The 19,790-nt window shown below is 37.3% G+C and overlaps 1 protein-coding gene across 7 annotated transcripts in view; it reads right to left on the bottom strand.

Annotated features, from left to right (window-relative positions):
* LOC126100705 (RILP-like protein homolog) overlaps nt 1-19,790 on the bottom strand; it is a 187,071-nt gene that overhangs the window by 48,251 nt on the left and 119,030 nt on the right. For 3 of the 7 annotated variants that reach the window (XM_049911322.1, XM_049911323.1, XM_049911321.1), the window contains 2 exons: nt 17,776-17,948; nt 6,726-6,908 (listed from right to left, as the gene is read on the bottom strand). In XM_049911322.1, coding sequence (XP_049767279.1) covers nt 6,726-6,908; nt 17,776-17,948 — 356 coding nt within the window. Of the gene's footprint in view, nt 1-3,852; nt 3,970-6,725; nt 6,909-17,775; nt 17,949-19,790 lie in introns of all 7 variants that reach the window. The other 4 variants (XM_049911325.1, XM_049911324.1, XM_049911327.1 and 1 more) reach the window with 2 other exon arrangements.

Here is a 19,790-nt window from a genome sequence, read left to right as displayed (position 1 = left end):
CTATTATTTTGCACTGCCCAGCTTGCCCATCATCTTGAGTGGTCTGTTCTCCGTTTGCCGACTCCTACCCCATCCGCATGCACGCCCAAATGGCTGACTGGCAGCTTTACTCCTCCCTGACAACCTTCGCAGAACAAGATTTCCCCAGTTGTGATGACCAAGTGCATTATCTCACCACTGTTATCCTTACTGCTGCAGAACCTTGCAACACAGGCACCAATTGGCAATTTGGGAAGATTGCTTGTGCTGTAATCACCCCTCCCTGGGCCTGGCCTGTACCAGGGGGTACGTGTGAGCCCTCCTGTCAACGCAGCAGGGCTGGGAATTATGCATTATCCAGTGACCTGTTTTGCATCAGACATGTGGGTCGGCCTTCAGGAGCACAGAGGGAGGAAGAAGAAAAAAAGAGCATCCTTAAATGCTGAAGTGGAGGAATGAGAGGAGAAGGGAAACAAAGAAAGGAAAAGAAAGTGAAAAACAAAGGTGAGACTTCGTACATCAGCAACAGAATGCTGAACATTCCGAATAATACCCCACACACGTTCTCCAAGGGAGGGGAAAAAGAACAGCAAGAGGATAGGTGTGCAGCACAGAAGGGAGAAAATGCTGCTAAGGCTGGAGCCCCACAGCAGCACAGCACGAACCCGCCAAAGAGTGGCAAGCCCCCTCGGGGATCCTTCAGGAGAGCTGGCGTTCAGCACACCCGTTTAAACTACTGCTTGTCATTCTGAATTTTCTTAATACCATTCAGCAACAGCAATTTCTTGTACAGACAAGCAATATTAACAAAGAAGTATGTGTGTGCCTATATACAGTATGTTGACTCTCAGTCAGGTACAACAAAAAGACTACAACACGTAAGCTGTCGGCCAGAAATCCTCCTCCTGAAATAGACAGCGCGCACATGTTCGCGTGCTTGCATGCACGTGACCACTGTGTCTGGCTGCTGGGGCCAAACCCAACAGCAGAAAGCCAAACACATTGTGTGTGTGTGTGTGTGTGTGTGTGGTGGTATTTTTAGAAGGCCTTCTGGAAGAAAGCTTCTGCAGCCTTGCAGCATGGGCTACGTGACAGAAAATAATTGTGTTCTGATACTGATGGGCCATGTGGTACCAACTGACTGCTGCGTCATCCTCTGTCAATGGCCTCATCACAAGTGGTAGGAGGGACGTGGTGTCAGCACACCACCCTCTTGGCCATTGTCTGCTTTCTCAGACTTTGAACTTTAGCTTCTCATTCAACTGGCATCACTAAGCTGAGTGGGCCACATACCAATCCTTCTGCCAAGGAAAAACTGCAGGCAATACCAGGAATTTAACTTAATTGGGAATCATATATTTTAATACTTCTTGGGGATACTGATAAATTAGTAGAGGCTGTGTATATGTTGAGTACTACACGTAAAACACTAACACTGCAACCACCAGAAAAAAAGGGCTGACTGAATTCAAACTTTAACGGTTGTTGTCTGGTCTTCAGTCCAAAGAGTGGTGCAATGCAGCTCTCCACACTAGTCTATCCAGTACGAGCCTCTTCATCTCTGTGCAACTACTGCAATCCACACCCAATTGAACCAGCTTACTGTATTCAAGCCTTGGTCTCATTCTAGACTTTTTATACACTCCACCCCACCACATGTCCTTTCATTATCAAACTCCATGCCTTTGCAGATGTCTGATCAGTGTCTTATTTTGCTCAAGTTGTGCCATATATTTGCTTTTTCCACAAATCTATTCAGTATTGTGTCATTTGCTATTCAATCTATCCATCTAATGGTTCATGATCCACAATTTCATATTGTTATCAGATGCTTGCACAATATCTGAATACTTACTTTGCACCATTAACATTCTCTCTTCATGTGTCTTGGTGTTTTTTTCAGAATGTTTGTAAAGAGGATGTCACTAAAGCAATAATAGAGCTTCCTACGAAATAAGATTCCCTCCCCTCACCCCCAACAGAGTAAATACCTTAGAATACTACACCAAGAAACAAATGAAGTATCATGTAGGAACCTGTAAAGATGTAAGGGAATTTCAAACAGACAGATTAACTTGTTTTTATGAATGTAATAAACTATACGTTTGTATCCCGAAGTGTCAGATGGTGATATCTGAAATGCGTCCACAAGAAATAAAACTCAAACAGGCAGTGAAAACTATGTATGTAACCCCATCCTCCTCCCCTTTTCATTTATCTATCTACCTACCTACCTTTTTCCTTTTCAGGAGTACTCTATGTATCTAGTAGTACCAGAATTGTGGAAAAATTTTTGTTGTATTTGTCAGGAAGGAGAGAAAGCAATAAATAAAAGGCAAATAAACATTGCACATTACCCAGACGGCATTTAACTCCAAAATTTGAATATTTTCAATGTACTACAAATGCACTACATACTATTAACAGGAAATACTTCCATGTACTACAAATGCACTATATATTATTGATATGAAATGCTTCAAACTACAAATGCATATTCTAATTAAGTTAGTACTACTTTCATTCATGAGCCAACTTCTTACAGCATTCTGTGACTAGAGTGCAATTTGTTATTATGCAACAGTTACTGAAAATATATTGTTATATATGATAAATCTTCTCTCTTTGGCAACTTCTGTCATTCAAGTAGAGTACTGTGGGGATGGACTGGAATTTACAAAGAAACAGTGAAACAAATTCATGATTTTTGTCGAACATGATGAGAAAAATCTTTGAGCTGAAGCTAGACTTTCTATTTTAGAAACTTTGGCTATATTCATGAAGCACTCTTTTCTTTCAGTTAGTATTTAATAGTGTGCTGATGATAAATGAATTACAATCAAATCACTCAACCACTCTAAAAATGTCAGTTAGCAGGAAAACTACTTTTGGAACAAATTCTGTAACACTTATATCAAATAAATTTGTTATCCTGTAGTAAATACAAATCCAGATTGCAGAGAGAGACTTTAATCTCATTCATCACATTTATTAGCATAGTAAGGTATCAATATGCTGCCTTTCAATCACTACAATGAAGACAAATTGCAAAACCTCTGAAACTATGAGATGCTTAAGATAACAGGTATTACATTGGCTATTCACCTAATGTTGAAATTTTGATACAGTTGACATACAAAAGGGTAGTGTCAGTTCAAATACAACGCAACCACTGACGTAAATTTATTAGAATCTCACAAGTAATTCACAATCACAGCCTAAAAACCAAGCATTGCTGCACTGAATTGCAACAACATAAAAAAAATTCTGAATGGAAGATGTGCTGAAAGAAAACCTTTTTTCATATTTTTCTTTTTGGGTTCTGTTATAAAGCATTTCAAGAACTTTTTACAAAAGTTATATTAAATCAAATTGCGCAACTGTTTGTTAAGTGATAATTCCACTACCAGTTTTATCATCACTGGTGCTCACGATGTTACAACATTTTCATCCTAAAGTATCTAAGATCAGACTGAATAACCACACAGCATCACTTTCATTAGCTGTTTCATATGCACCATCTCTCTCATCTGTGAAAGCTGAACTCAGAAATTAACTGTTGAAGATGTTCCCCATTTTAATGACCTGCGGCTAAAATGATTACATATTTCTGAAAGTGCATTAAACATCATGAAAATTCTAAAGGTGTCATGATACACCAAAGCTGTTAAGGTTTGCTGTGATATTTACTGATTTTGATAATTGCTCTTTAAAATTTAACTTCAAACCAAGTTTGACACAAGCATAACTATCTTCAGTATCAACCTTTTTCTCTCTTTCCTCCCCCTTCTCCCTTACTTCCTTCCATTCATTATTTCTTTCATCAAATTACCACGAGAAACGAAATCAACAAGACAACTATCAGGTACAAACCTCTTGACTCTTTCATGAGAAAGCATCCTCTCAAGGCTGACTAAACAGTCACTTTCAGGCACCAATACTTTACTCTCATCTGCCATGCAACAGATTGCAACCTCAACTTCAGATGCCCTGCAACGATTTCTTCATGAACACAAAAAATATGTTCTTCTCTTACATGCTGAAAATTCCTATGTATGAGTTCAGATTGGAAGAATCTAAATTAACTTTAAAGTTAAGACACAGCATATGCAAAGCAAAAGGCATAAGCACAGTTAAGAAGATGAAGACAACCCAACACAAACAAATGCACGATTTATGTTTATGAGCTCTAATATTATCATATCACATTAGTCATATTTTACAACACAAATTTGGATTATCAAACATAAATGCAATATCTGATGTTAGTGAAGTCATTTGTCAAAGAAGAAATGAAGTCAATAAAAGTCAACTTTGCAGGAAAGCATGCTTCATTTCAGAAAGAGGGTCCACAAATTCTGTTTCTCCAACACAAACATGATCTCTGTTATTGACAGAAATACTTTGTTATAAAGTACACAGAAAGCTGACAGTGCACAACAAGTTAATGACATAGAAAAATTGAGGGAGCAGGGAAAAAGGAGAAGTTCCTCTTATTCTCCAAGTATATCACATTCAAAATGTTTCAGAAATATCCTACTCAAAATTCCACCCACAGCATCGAAAGTAGTGTTCTGCCACCCATCCACAATATCCTTGTCCATACCCACACCAATCCTGCACCCCACAGGTCATTCCATTGTGGATGACCCAGGTGTCAGACCTGCCTCACACATCTACCTATCACCACCTCCAGTTGCTGCTGCAGTCCAGTCGCAGCATCTCCTACCCAATAAAAGGCATGGCCATGTGTGGAATCAAATCTGTTATATACTTCAACAGTTGTTTCACTACATGGGCCATTTGATCACTCCTTTCTGACAAGATGAGAATTATCTCTAGTACATCCTGCACTATGCAACAATGGAAAATCCAGGATGGAACGTAAGAATATTGTGAAAAGAAAAGTTGCTACTCACCACACAGCAGGGGTGCCGAGTCGCAGATAGGGCATAACAAAAAGACTCGTAAATAAGCTTTCAGCCAACAAGGCATTTGTTGAAAACAGACAATGGGGGCAGAGGGGGGGAGGGGGGGGGGGGAACTAATCAGTTTGGCAAATCTCCCTTGCAATGAGCTATAGTTTGCAAACACAATGACCTGCAACATCATTAACAGAAACTTTAGTTCTGACCTACCGCATCTTTAATGATTACATCCTCTCACACACTGCAGTCGTGTGTGAGAGTTGCGTGCGCTGGGCAGGTGTTTTCAATAACTGGTACTCAATAATCAGTCTCGCTGCAACCCCCACGTGTGTACGTGTGTGTGTGTGTGTGTGTGTGTGTGTGTGTGTGTGTGTGTGTGTGTGTTCAACAAAGTCCTTGTTGGCCAAAAGCTTATTTGCAACAGTCTTTTTGTTCCACCTATCTGTGACTAAGTATCTCCATTATACAGTGAACAGCAACTTTCCTTTACATAATACTGTTGCATCCTGCACTCTAAGCCCGCTGGCCTAAGTGTATGCTAATTTATTTCCCATTGTCTCACCATACCTTTTCCCTTCTCTCTTCTGCCCACACCACTCTTTCCACATCTAGATTGTGTATTCTCTCTCTCTCTATCTCTCTCTCTCTCTCTCTCTCTCTCTCTCTCTCTCTCTCCCCCCCCCCTTCCCCCGTCTCTCCTTTCTTTCTTTCTTTCTTTCTTTCTTTCCCCCCTGCTTTTTCTTCCACCCCTCTCCCTTACTCCCTCCACTCTCTGTCTACATTTTCACCACCACTTTCCTCTCCTTTTCCCCTCCCATGCCCTCTTTCCCCCTCATTGCACTACTCTGTGAACTACTTTTGTCTTGTGCAGCCAGAGTCATCTATCAAAAGACTTGTCTCACATTACCTTCTCTTTTTCAAACACATCCTTCCCCACCCCCTTATTTACCTAGGCAGGTATTTCCAATAACTGGTACTCAATAACCAGTATCGCCGCAACCCCACATCTGTACATTTGGGTGCCTGCATGGTTGTGTGTGTGTGTGTGTGTGTGTGTGTGTGTGTGTGCGCACTTTCACTTGGGGAGGGGGGGGGGGGGAGGGGGGGGAGGGGGGGGGGGAGAGCAAATGTCTGAATGATAGTGTCCACTATCCACTATTTTCTACTACGTGCTTCTGTACACCACGCATCAGCCCACTGTATGTAATTGGTTGCCATTCCCTTATTTTATGCATTTTAATTACTGATGTTTTTAAATGGTGATTTTCTATGCAGATATACAATGGTGTCCCTGGTCACTAATTTAAAAAGTATATATTGTAAATGATATGTTCTTATTTTCCTAATCATCTTAAGGAATTTATTTATTAGGGGTTCCATGGTTTTGTACAAAAACTAAATTTACAGTTTAGTTTTAAATTTTCTTTATACTGATGCAAAACTTCGGTGGAAACTTAATTAATATAAATAACATGGAAAACAAAAATCTGATCTTCAGGAGAACTTTAAATACATTTTTAACTGCGTAAACTGCTACACATTTTAGAGTACGACAGTCCAAGTACAAGTGGTGAGCGACACTGAACGGATTTCTCCAACTAATCAGTTTGGCAAATCTCCCTTGCAATGAGCTATAGTTTGCAAACACAATGACCCGCAACATCATTAACAGAAACTTTAGTTCATAAAACAAATTGTCTACTAATGAAGAAGTCAACTACAAATTACAATTGCGCTCAGAAATGCATAAAATCAAATTACATTCAACTAACTACAGTAAGAACAACATATCTACATTCAAAGCACACGCATGCTTACTGAAAGGCAGAAGAGTTGCTATCTTTCCCTGCTGAGTTGAAAGTTTCCTTCTCAAGAATGGAATAGGATTCTGAGACAGGTGGTGGGGAGGGGAAATGTGGTCGAACAACTGCCACAGGTGACTTGGTGTTGAGATCACAGAAAGAACTCCGTTGTTCAGTTGACCACCGAGGACTGCTGAAGCTAGCAGACAAGCAACACAGTAAGCTTTGGAAAAGAATGCGTACAAGTTAATGAAATTAATGTTTTACAGTTATTTAAAAAGAGAGAAGGTTTAAGTAACACACTGCACACCTACCGCATTTTTAATGATTACATCCTTTAACATTTCATATGTAAAAAATGTTGTGATTCTAGAGCATGCATTTCATGCAGGAATAAGCTGTAAATATATAGAAGTACTTAATATCCATCTGCAATCTTACTGCACATTCACCTGCCAGCTTGTTAGGAGCAACAAGTTACCATTGTTACCAAGTATTAGATACGGGTGTCTCTTTGCACCACAATTACTATTGTTCAATATTTAAACAGTAACAACATACATTCACAATTTCAATGAAAACTCAGATACATTACAATCTTTATAAAGGTATATAATATTCCATAGCCATCAATATCAGAATTTGGTTTAAGTAAATATTATCATATGAGATAACTGAATGAGCAATATTTTTGTATATGGCTGACATCTTGCAGTTTCAAAAATGTGATGATCTTGGGTTTGCAATCAGATCTTATTATAATTGACACAACATTTTGACAGTCAAACTGGCTGTCACCTTCTTGTAAGATGCTGGTATTGCTGGGGCTCCTCAAACTAACAAGGCCCAACAACAGTAAGCAAAAAGCATGAAAGTGATAGCATTATATCACATAGTCTAAAAAGCTCACTTATTTTGAATATATAAAAAAAATGCTTTTAATTTTGGGCGATTAGAGACTAAGAGTGAATTCTTACACACCAACAGCCGTAATTGTTGATACATACAGGGTGTTTCAAAAATGACCGGTATATTTGAAACGGCAATAAAAACTAAACGAGCAGCGATAGAAATACACAGTTTGTTGCAATATGCTTGGGACAACAGTACATTTTCAGGCAGACAAACTTTCGAAATTACAGTAGTTACAATTTTCAACAACAGATGGCGCTGCGGTCTGGGAAACTCTATAGTACGATATTTTCCACATATCCACCATGCGTGGCAATAATATGGCGTAGTCTCTGAATGAAATTACCCGAAACCTTTGACAACGTGTCTGGCGGAATGGCTTCACATGCAGATGAGATGTACTGCTTCAGCTGTTCAATTGTTTCTGGATTCTGGCGGTACACCTGGTCTTTCAAGTGTTCCCACAGAAAGAAGTCACAGGGGTTCATGTCTGGCGAATAGGGAGGCCAATCCACGCCGCCTCCTGTATGTTTCGGATAGCCCAAAGCAATCATACGATCATCGAAATGTTCATTCAGGAAATTAAAGACGTTGGCGGTGCGATGTGGCCGGGCACCATCTTGCATAAACCACGAGGTGTTCGCAGTGTCGTCTAAGGCAGTTTGTACCGCCACAAATTCACGAAGAATGTCCAGATAGCGTGATGCAGTAATCGTTTCGGATCTGAAAAATGGGCCAATGATTCCTTTGGAAGAAATGGCGGCCCAGACCAGTACTTTTTGAGGATGCAGGGACGATGTGACTGCAACATGGGGCTTTTCGGTTCCCCATATGCGCCAGTTCTGTTTATTGACGAAGCCGTCCAGGTAAAAATAAGCTTCGTCCGTAAACCAAATGCTGCCCACATGCATATCGCCGTCATCAATCCTGTGCGCTATATCGTTAGCGAATGTCTCTCGTGCAGCAATGGTAGCGGCGCTGAGGGGTTGCCGCGTTTGAATTTTGTATGGATAGAGGTGTAAACTCTGGCGCATGAGACGATACGTGGACGTTGGCGTCATTTGGACCGTTTCAAATATACCCTGTATGTACTAGACAACATAATTCCAAGTCAATTGCATCTGGGTAAGAAACACTAGTTAGTGAGTGAGTGAGCAAGCACTTTATACGAATTAGGTTCCTGAAAGCAAAATACACACACAAAGATTGTGACAAAAAGGACTAAAATCTTTTTTATAAGATTTTATTTCATGGAGATTATAGAGGGATGAATGAAGCTGTTATCACTTAACTGTTCATGGAGGGAAGGGGTGAAATTTGCACGAACTGAACCTTAACATGCATGTAGTCTTCACTAATTACACTGTGACATATCACGAAGTGGCATTAAGTATCCTACAGGACACACTTTAAAGATACAAGTCTAAATTAATCGAACTCCATTAAATTGAATCGCTACTGTCTTGGTAAAATCCAAGAATGAGTCAATACAGCATACAATATCAAATGAAAGCATAATAAAAATAAAGTGTTCCCAATAACTGTTCTTACTTATTTTATGGTCCAATAATGTGAAACAATGTAAAACTCTAGCTCCAACTGTGTCCTGACTCAAAAAGCACAAGACAATGACCACATTATTCTTTATTAAAAGGCAAATGCAGGTGCATCATCTAGATGTTTACGCACATCTGTAATGTAAAACTGAAAAAGCAAAACTGAAGTTTTGAAAAGCAAAACTAAAAGTCATGGTTTTCAAAAGAAATGCTTTTATCAAAGATATGCTCAGATGATGCCTACCTAGACTAAATACTATATTATAATGACAACATTTTGCCAAGCGTTCCTATTAGGGACATTACAAAGATGCCAAAGAAGAGCTATCTAGTTCCCATGAACATGTGAATTATCAGAAGTTCATTAGAAAATGTGCCTTATGGAAGTGGGTAATGACAGTTTCAGTGAAAGGGCCTGCAAAACTGATGATAGTATTCCTGACTGACTACAGGAATGGAGTTTAAGGCAGGGATTTTAAGTGTAGCATGTTCGTAACAAACAATTAAGGAAAGAGTGCAAAGTTCATGCAGTGCATTAATGAAGTATACCACAACACCTTGAGTCGGGGTCTGTCCACGAAAAGCTGTTATCGTATTTGTTTTCTTGTGTGGCACACACAGTAGAAGCAATACAGCATTTACTCAAAGAATAGCACTCCAACTCACCACACAGAACTGCTAAAGTGATAAAGTGAAAAATTTTATCATGAAAAGGTTACTGCATATAGGAGACAGTATTTAATAATACACTGCAAATTCTTAAGCAACTTATTGCACACTACAGCACAAGATTGTCTAACTGATATGAAGGGTCAATTATTGGTATATGGTTAGAATTGATTATTGTATTTTTATTATGAAATACTGATTATGTATCCAAGTTTTACATTGTTTGCCATCAAAATTTATAAAAATCTTTACAATTTTCTTCCTGACAATGTGGCAGGTGAATATGCATATTATAAAAGGATGATTAAAATGTGTTGCTGATGGACAGCTTTCTACAGGCATGCAAAAAATAATAATAATAATAATAATAATAATCATCATCATCATCATCATCATCATCATCATCATCATCATCATCATCATCATCATCATCGATATATAGAACAGTTTATGTCAAAAATATTAAAATGTAGGTAAAAATTGCAAGTCTTAAAACACACACTAAATTTAAAAAATACAATCCGTAACTGTTCAAAGCTTATTAACAGTGGCCTGAAAGGCTGTATAAACAAGAGCACACTGTAAAAAAAAAAAAAAAAAAAAAAAAAAAAAAAAATGCCAAGTATTTACTTCTGCAGCTGACAGAGCAAATCTTTTCACTATAATGCATTCAATCTAATTATAAATTTCATTTTGTGCAAAAATGAAACTTAGTATTAAAATTAGCTTCATAACAAAAAGCATACAGAAATATATGACAGCAACAAGTAATTAAAATAAGTTTGCATTTATGATTTGAGATGAAGACAGTAAAAGGTCATAAGACAACACTTGGCAAAGAAGTGGGAAAGTAAGTTAAGTGTGTACGAGCAAAATGTCAAACCACAAAAAATATGCAAAGAACCACAATTAAGAATTTGAGACATAGCCAATGAAAAAGAAAGTAACAATGAAGCACACAGGCAGAAGAGGTCGACAGTGCTATGATGTTACCAATTCAAACATGTGAAAATGGATACAAACATTTCTGCGCAAGCAGAATCAGATGTGGTAAATAAAGATCTGTATCAATCTTTGAAGTGCACTTCATATACAAAAAATGTTAAGTCGCAGACAAACAATTAAGCGACTCTGTAAGCACAATAATAACCCAAGTAACTGAAATGGATGGAAATGATATGGGAAGATGCTTATGCATGAAATAAATAGCATACAGACCACAGGCTAAAACTAAATGCAAAAAGGCTAATGATTACTGTTGATCATTGCTGACAAATACTGAATGTATTAGAAGCCATAATGATACAACTGGAAACTGATGTAATGTTAATACACATATTATTCTCCTGTATGCCCCCTTGATCAAGGGGGCATATAGGAGACAAGATAGTGCACAACTGTAACAGAAAAAAGGCCTGGTTTTAAGAGTCAAGAGAGGAGAGACAAAGTAAAGGAATGGCAATATAATATACTCCTATGGAAGGAACCAATTATCTAATTACAAATTGTTTAAACAAGGAGTGGGAGATATGTAAGGGATGAAATAAATAGTGAATAATGAAATTGATAAACAGCTGAGCAACCAGAAGCAGGTAACACTGGTAGCAGTAATAGTGACTTTCAAATACAAGCACAGAAAGCCAGAAGCTTCAAATGTTTAGCAGTGAGACGAAGAATGTGTAGGACACTGTTGAAACAAAGAGTTCAAAGGAATGATATATATGAAAAGCTGAATGCGAGATGTACTAGTAACAGATAAGAGCGACTTGAAAAAACCTGATTATAAAAAGAAAGAAAGAATGATACAAAGAAAAATGGATGGATGGAAGGAAGGAAGTAAGGAAGGTACAGGAAGGTGAAAAGAATGGAAGGAAGGAAGTAAGGAAGGTACAGGAAGGTGAAAAGAATGGAATCAAGGAATGTGAAAAAATAGAATCACAAAGCAAACTTAAGATAATACTGTTTGATGCTGAGAATACAGAACACATTCACAAATTAAATTTACTTAGTACTTTTCAATTATTAGAGACATCCTGCTAGATACTTCCATCTCAGCTGTGCTTGTACTACTATACACACCAGTAATTAAAGATATGGTGTGATTCCAATATGGAAAGTCACATTTTAAATTTGTAGCAGTAAGAATAACTTAATAATGGTCTTGTACAGGGATGAACACAGTTGGGTTTTGGAAAAAATCTCAAAGTAGGGCCATTCACAACCAATTATCTACAGTTTTTGAATTACATGTGATTTGATATACTACCTATTTGTCCCTATCTGTACTTTTCTTTTTCTTACTTCCACCAACCTAAGTTTATATTTAGAAGCATTAATTTCAGTGGTACTGTGGCTACTTCTCACTATTTTTATGAAACGTTACATTTTTCTATCCACTATTTGTGTATTTGATAATTTTTCTGTAGTGTCACTTAAAACAGTTATCTGCTGAAATTTTCCAACACCTGGCCTTTGTAACTACAATAATATTGATTAGATTTAAAATTCACTTCAGTTGTAAATGATCCCTATTTTATTGCATAACTAGTTTCGGAGACTAGTATCACCAGCTTCAGGTGCCACACATCAAATTCTTTGTTAAGTCATAGTTATGGGTCCAGTGACTTAACAAAACATGTAGTTACTGAAACTAATTGTGCAATGAAAGATAGATCATTTACAACTGATGCATATTTTCAATCTAGTGAAAATAATTCTCAGTTGCAGCTGTTCTTCAAATCAGTCTACAATGACAATACTGAATGCTTGTTTTCACTAACATTAACCATCTTACACATACTGAAAATTATAAGCTCAGCTTAAAACAGACTTGAAAAAATGATTAGACACCAGCTGTCTACTACACCTGTAGCATAAACTGCCTAACCATTACGTGGTAAAGACTGCATGTATTCTTCACTCAATAACACCAAATCTTAAGTAGATTTAACATACTGCTGATGTTTGCAACATTTTTACTATCACTGTTTCATGATGAACTCTGTTTTAATGATTTTTATTCATATATTTTATCAATGCATACAAATTGTCTTCAAGAAATGTTGACTATGACAGGTAAAGAAGGAAGTATTACTGTATCACGTTCACGTTCAAAGAAGTGAGCGTGGTAACATGATCCAAACGGTGTGCACTGAAATTTTCCACAAGTATAAATATTTAACAATTTTGGTTATTTTTGTTACGAAGTATGTCCACAAAGTAAGTTCCATTTGGTTATATAAAACAAACATGTATAGAAACAGAAAAAATATTTTTTGTGTGAAAATCTACAACTGTTCAACTACTTTTCTACATAGCTTCCAAAATTTTGTAGGCACTTTTATTAGCGTGGCACAAGTTTTTGTATGCCTTCTTCATAGAAGGTTGCCGCCTGTGTATTCAACCATGTGGTAACATTTCTTTCAGCTCATCATTATTGTTGAAGTTTTTCCGTAACAATTTCATGAACTGGCGATCATGAGATTTGGGGAACTTCCATAGCAAGGACACTTGAATGTAAACTTACGGTAGTGCTTTATCTTCTCCCCAACTGTGTGAACCAGTTCATCAGTAACCACAGGTGGGTGTCCACTTCGTTCTTCACCGTGCACTTGATCACATCCTTCATTGAACAGTCTGACCCCATCTTCTAACTAGTGAATAACTCAGAGCAGTTTGTCCATAAACCTCACAGATTTGCTGATTAATTTCCTTTGGTTTAAATTTCTTTGCATTTAGAAAACAAATCACAGATCTGATTTCAAAAGCGGCAGTGTTTTCAATTATGGCTGACATTATAAAGAAGCACTACAAAGCACATGTTGGCAGCAGTGATCTGAAAATGGCGTACATGTCTTCTCCTTGAGTCAGAGTAACTGCCGCGCATGCTCGGAACTGCGATTGCGCTGCCATGGATAGAAATAGGGAAACGGCACTTACTTTGACGACGACACTCGTATATGAGTATTTGACTCTGGTCCAATGCAAATTCCTCCGTGTAATGTTTCATCTTCCAGTGCTGGAGACACCATCAGAGTCAATAACTAAGGAAGCAGTTACAATCTCAAACAAGCTCAGCCAGCCAAACTTTGTATGTACACACACAACAGTTAGTTTGTGATGTTATCACACCACTGCAGATTCACTTTGACCTGTGTTATGGAGCTTGTTGAGAGGAAGAGTTGGAGTGTGCGATTTCGTTTAGTAATTTCAATCCTCCTTTTCTGTTAAAGGGGTATTTGTGCTTTTGAATTTCTATTGCCTCTCTGTACATTGTAGCACAGTAATGATTAGACTTTGATGTGAAACTGTGGTACCATAGAAATGAATTTGGGCTTCCCTGATCCCAGTGCATGATGATCTGCAAATGCCAATTTGTATTGCCCAGACAATAACTGCTCTTCTGTTCCTTAAGTTGAGTGTAAATGTTTCTTTATGTAGTTCCTATGTACACTTGACCACATGTGTGAGATGATTTTATATCATCCCACGGCAAGTGGAGTTTATTTTTATTTATTTACATGTCAAGTTCTGTAGCACCAAAGTGAGGAGGAAATCTCCAAGGTCATGGAACATGCCAGTACATGAAATTACAACATAAAAGTAATAACAGATAAAAATAAATGTTTGTGAACCTGAAGAAAGTCACTCCATAAGTTTAAGTAAACGCAATCAATATTACAAAAGAATCAGCTTACTTTTTCAAGGAACTCCTTGACAGAATAGGAGGAGTGACCCGTGAGGAAACTATCCAGTTTTGATTTGAAACTGAGTGGATTACTGCTAAGATTTTTGAATTCCAGTGGTAGCTTATTGAAAATTGATGCAGCAGTATATGGCACACCTTTTTGCACAAGAGTTAATGAAGTCCAACCCAAATGCATGTTTGATTTCTGCCGAGTATTAACCGAGTGAAAGCTGTCTATTCTTGGAATAAGCTAATATTGTTAACAAGAAATGACAGTAAGGAATATATATATTGAGAGGCCAATATCAAAATACTCGTGAACAGGGGTCGACAAGAGGTTCATGAACTTATATCACTTTTTGCCTGAACCACCCATTTCTGAGCCGGAAATATCCTTGTAGAATGGGAAGAGTTACCCCAACATATAATACGATGCGACACAAGCGAATGAAAATAAGCAAATTAGACTAATTTTCGTGTCAAACGATCACTCACTTTTGACACCGTTCAAATAGTAAAAATGGCAGTATTAAGTCTTTGAACAAGATCCTGAATGTGGACTTTCCATGACAGCTTACTATCTCTCTGAACACCTAGGAATTTAAACTGTTCAGTTTCACTAATCATACGCCCGTTCTGTGAAGTTAAAATGTCAGGTTTTGTTGAATTGTGTGTTAGAAACTGAAAAACTGAGTCTTACTGTTATTTAGTGTTAGTTTATTTTCTACAAGCCATGAATTCAGGTCATGTACTGCATTATTTGAAACCGAGCCAATGTTGCACACAACATCCTTTACTACCATGCTAGTGTCATCAACAAACAGAAATATTTTACAGTAATCCAGATTACTACAGGGCATATAATTTACATAAATAAAGAACAGTAGTGGCCCCAACACTGATCCCTGGGGGGGCACCTCCCACTTGACAGTACCCCACGTCACAGCCGTTATCAACATTGTGAATAATGACCTTTTGCTGCCTGTTGCTAAAGTAAGACAATTGTGAGCTACTCCCCGCATTCCGTAATGGTCCCACTTCTGGAGCAATATTTTGTGATCAACACAATCAAATGCCTTACCTTACTTAAATAAAAAAAATAATAAAATATGCCAAGCATTCAAAACCTTTTGTTCAGCCCATCCAGTACCTGACAGAGAAAAGAGAATATAGCATTTTCAGTTGTTAAACTGACTTCTAAAGCCGAACTGTACATCTGATAGCAAATCGTGTGATATGAATTGATAAATTATCCTTACATACACAGCCTTTTTAATAACTTTTGCAAACACTGATTGCATAGAAATGGGTCTAAAATTATCTACATTATCCCTTTCCCCTTTTTTTAATGTAGCTTTACTACAGAGTACTTTAATCGCTCAGGAAACTGACCATTCCTAAAAGAAAAATTAGAAATATGGTTAAAATCTGGGCTAACATGTATAGCACAGTACTTTAATATTCTGCTGGACATTCCATCATAACCATGAGAGTCCTTAGTCTTCAGTGATTTAATTATTGACTCACTCTCCCTCTTGTCTGTATCACAGAGGAGTATTTCAGACAACAATCTCGGAAAGGCATTTCCCAAGAAAGTTGTACGATTTCCTGTAGAAACCAAATTTTTATTTCATTCACCAGCAATGCTCAGATAATGATTGTTAAATACTGTACATATGTCTGATTGATCAGTAACAGAAATATGTTTACTGTGAACTGACTTTATACTGTCGACCTTGTGCTGCTGACCAGACACTTCCTTCACAACTGACCATATGGTTTCAATTTTATCCTGTGAATTAGCTATTCTATTTGCATACCACATACTCTTTGCCTTCCTAACAACATTTTAATCACCTTACAATACTGTCTGTAATGGGCTCCTGTAGCTTGATTGTGACTACTTCTAACATTTTGATATAATTCCCGCTTTGTTCTACAAGATATCCTTATCCCACTAGTCAGCCACCCAGGCTGCCTATTACTGCTAGTATCCTGTTTAGAACATTCTAATGGAAAGTAACCAACAAAGAGCAAGAGAAATGTGTTAAGGAAAGCAATGTATTTATCATCTATGTTATCGGCACTATAAATATCCTGCCACTCTTGTTCCTTGAATCTCTATTGCTGTTGGATTAACTTTCCTACATAGATTGTAATTATACGTGACATTGGTTTGAGTACCAAAGCCTTTAGTGTTAAAATTTGTGCTTTTGCTAACAGAATGACCATCTAGTAATGAAGAATGAATAAAAATAGCGTCTATGGCTGTGCTACTGTTCCTCTGCACCCTAGTAGGGGAAAAAAAAACAGTCTGCATCAGATCATACGAATTTAGGAGATCTACTAACATCCTTTTTCTTGCATAATCATATATAAAATTAATATTGAAGTCACCACATATAACTAATTTTTGGTACTTCCTACAAAGTGAATCAAGAACCCTCTCTAGCTTGAGCAGAAATGCTCTGAAGTTGGGCTTAGGGGACCTGTAAACAACAACAACAACAACAACAACAACAATTAGAAGTTAAGTGAAACTAAATTCAGCTGCCCCTGCACAACACTCAAATATCTGTTCGGTGCAGTGCCGTTATTCGTCTATGGACTCCAATGAAATTTTTTTTTTTTAAACATACATAGCCACTCCCCCCACCTCGCAAGGAATGGTTTGGGTTGCTGAGATTGTAACTGCTTTCGAAGTTGTTATAACCTCAGATGATGTCTCCAGTATTGAAAGAATAAATATCAGAGAAATATGCCTTGGACCATGACCTAATGCCCTTAGGTCAAAAGTGTGTATACCAGCAGTATAAGCTTGTATTGTATGATGCAGATGTTACTCCAGAAATGTAACTAGTAGCAACAAGGAAAAAATCTTTTGTCCATCTAGCATTCAATGAATACCTTTGGATATGAGGCCTTTATCTTATTTGCACATTCACTGAGTCCAAAAGCATAAAACTTTAATACAAATGAGAATTACCACTTACCTCTATATTTCAGCAAAGATATGCAACAGGTCACAGTGAAAATAAACTAGCAGCACTACAATTATTGGCAACAGTGAAATAATACATAATTTAAACAATGTATGCACTAAGAGATAAATACTAGGTTTTCTCGAAGCTTAAGTACAACAGAGCTTTTATAATTGGTTATATAACACGAAAGAGTAATCCTACACTAAGCATCAGTGACCAATAACCTAGATAGAATCTAACACAAATCACGCAACTCACAAGTCCCTTGATTTTGGCCTGTAAATTTCCAGCTCATCCTCCAGATCGCTGACTTTAGCCTTCAGTTCATTTCGTTCATGCAGTATTTCCTTCAGTTCTGCAGTCGTAAAGCGTGGCCGGTTTGGATCATCCAAATCATAAACCACTTTATTTGTTAGGTCTGGCACTTCAGACTGAAAGAAAAAGTGAATTTTTAAAATTTTTGTTTTACAATTATGAAAGTGACCCCTCAGGAGGGAAAAACTGAGGATGAGGAGGCAATAAACACAGAAATTAATTAATGTTAAATATCATGATTTTATGCCAATAATATGTATAGTTATAGGTGAAAGTTTATTCATGTATTAGTCAAGTGGAGACCGTGTACAATGATATGGGTTTTGATAAAGGCACTCATGAATGCATATAATAAGATTTTACATTTACTGTGTGAAACTGATGTCATGTCATGTTTGCCAAGGTAAATTAGGAAATGGGATAGGCATGACTGTCTCTAAATATTTTCAAATTATAGTTAAAAATGAAGGACACACAAAAATTTAAGGAATAAAATTATCCTAGAATTAATAGTATCTATAAATATGGTAAAGTATATTAACTCTCTTAAGAAAAAGGATAAAGCTAAAGGAGAATAAATGAATGTGCAACAACACTAAGGAAGTATCTCAGAACAGTAACAGAAGTAGTTTGACATGAGTGTAGTGCATGGCAGCAGGGTAAGTTAGTCAAAGTTAGGTTGTATTCACCCACAAGGAGACTATACAGCAATCATATTTTTGTAACTTTTTATATTTATGGTATGTGAAGCTCAGAAATCAAATATCAGTTGCACAAAACAAGTCATTGCAACTCTAAAATATTCTTGATAAAATTGACTTCAAACGTTTCCGACTATCTTCAACACCATAAAGTAAGGTCAGTTTTTGGACAGGCAACATGGCTGTATGGTAGAATGCTTGCCTGCCAAGTGGGTGGCCTGGGTTTGAGTCCTGGCAGATCACAAAATACACCAGTTGCCTGCAATTTTTTGTCTAATGAATTAAGCACATTTTCACTGTAAGTGTAGATAGCCTTCTCAATATCAGAACTCTTTAGAAACTCGAACTGTGACTTTGACAGTATGTTATTCGAGATAAGATGGTTATACAGCCAATTGTACATTACTTATTCTAAAATTTTTTAGAATGCTGACAAAACTGAAATTGGACGGAAATTTGATGCTATTTCTTTATCCCCCTTCTTAAACAGTGGCTTAACTTCAGCATATTTCAACCATTCAGGAAATATTCCACCGATGACTGGTTACACAGATACCTTAATATGTTACTTAACTCAGAATCACATTCGTTAACTTTTTCGATATTTCATCATACCCACCAGATGTTTTTGATTTTAAAGATTTTAAGATGGACATTATTTCTGCTGGAGTAGTGAGGGTCAAATTCATATTATGGAAGTTACTTGAAATGTCTGGGCCGGCCACTGGTGGCCGAGCAGTTCTAGGCGCTTCAGTCTGGAATCCTACAGTCGCAGGTTCGAATCCTGCCTCGGGCATGGATGTGTGTGATGTCCTTAGGTTAGTTAGGTTTAAGTTGTTCTAAGTTCTAGGGGACTGATGACCTCAGATGTTAAGTCCCATAGTGCTCAGAGCCATTTGAAATGTCTGGTCTGAGGTATTCCATAGCAGCATCTACAGAACCTGACAACACTATCTTTGCAGTAAAAGTTATAAAATGTTTGTTAAAAAGTTCTGCAACACTATACACATCTGTCATAAATGTATCATTTACTCTTAATGCTATTTGTCCCTCTTCATGTCTGGTTCTACTGGTCTCCTCCTTCACTATATCCCATTTTGTCTTTCTTTTGTTATCTGATATGAATATCTTTTCCTTTTAATATATTTGCTTTGATGTTCATATTACAGTCTTTAATATTTTGCAGTATTTCTTGTAATGTGCTATAGCATCAACCTCTGAACTGTTTTGGATTGACGTATACAGTTTTATTTTTGT

The sequence above is a fragment of the Schistocerca cancellata genome, chromosome 9 (genome assembly GCF_023864275.1).
Source record: "Schistocerca cancellata isolate TAMUIC-IGC-003103 chromosome 9, iqSchCanc2.1, whole genome shotgun sequence".
NCBI classification, from domain to species: domain Eukaryota; kingdom Metazoa; phylum Arthropoda; class Insecta; order Orthoptera; family Acrididae; genus Schistocerca; species Schistocerca cancellata.
Note: the sequence above shows the minus strand (reverse complement) of the source record. Positions and strands in the feature narration are given on the sequence as shown.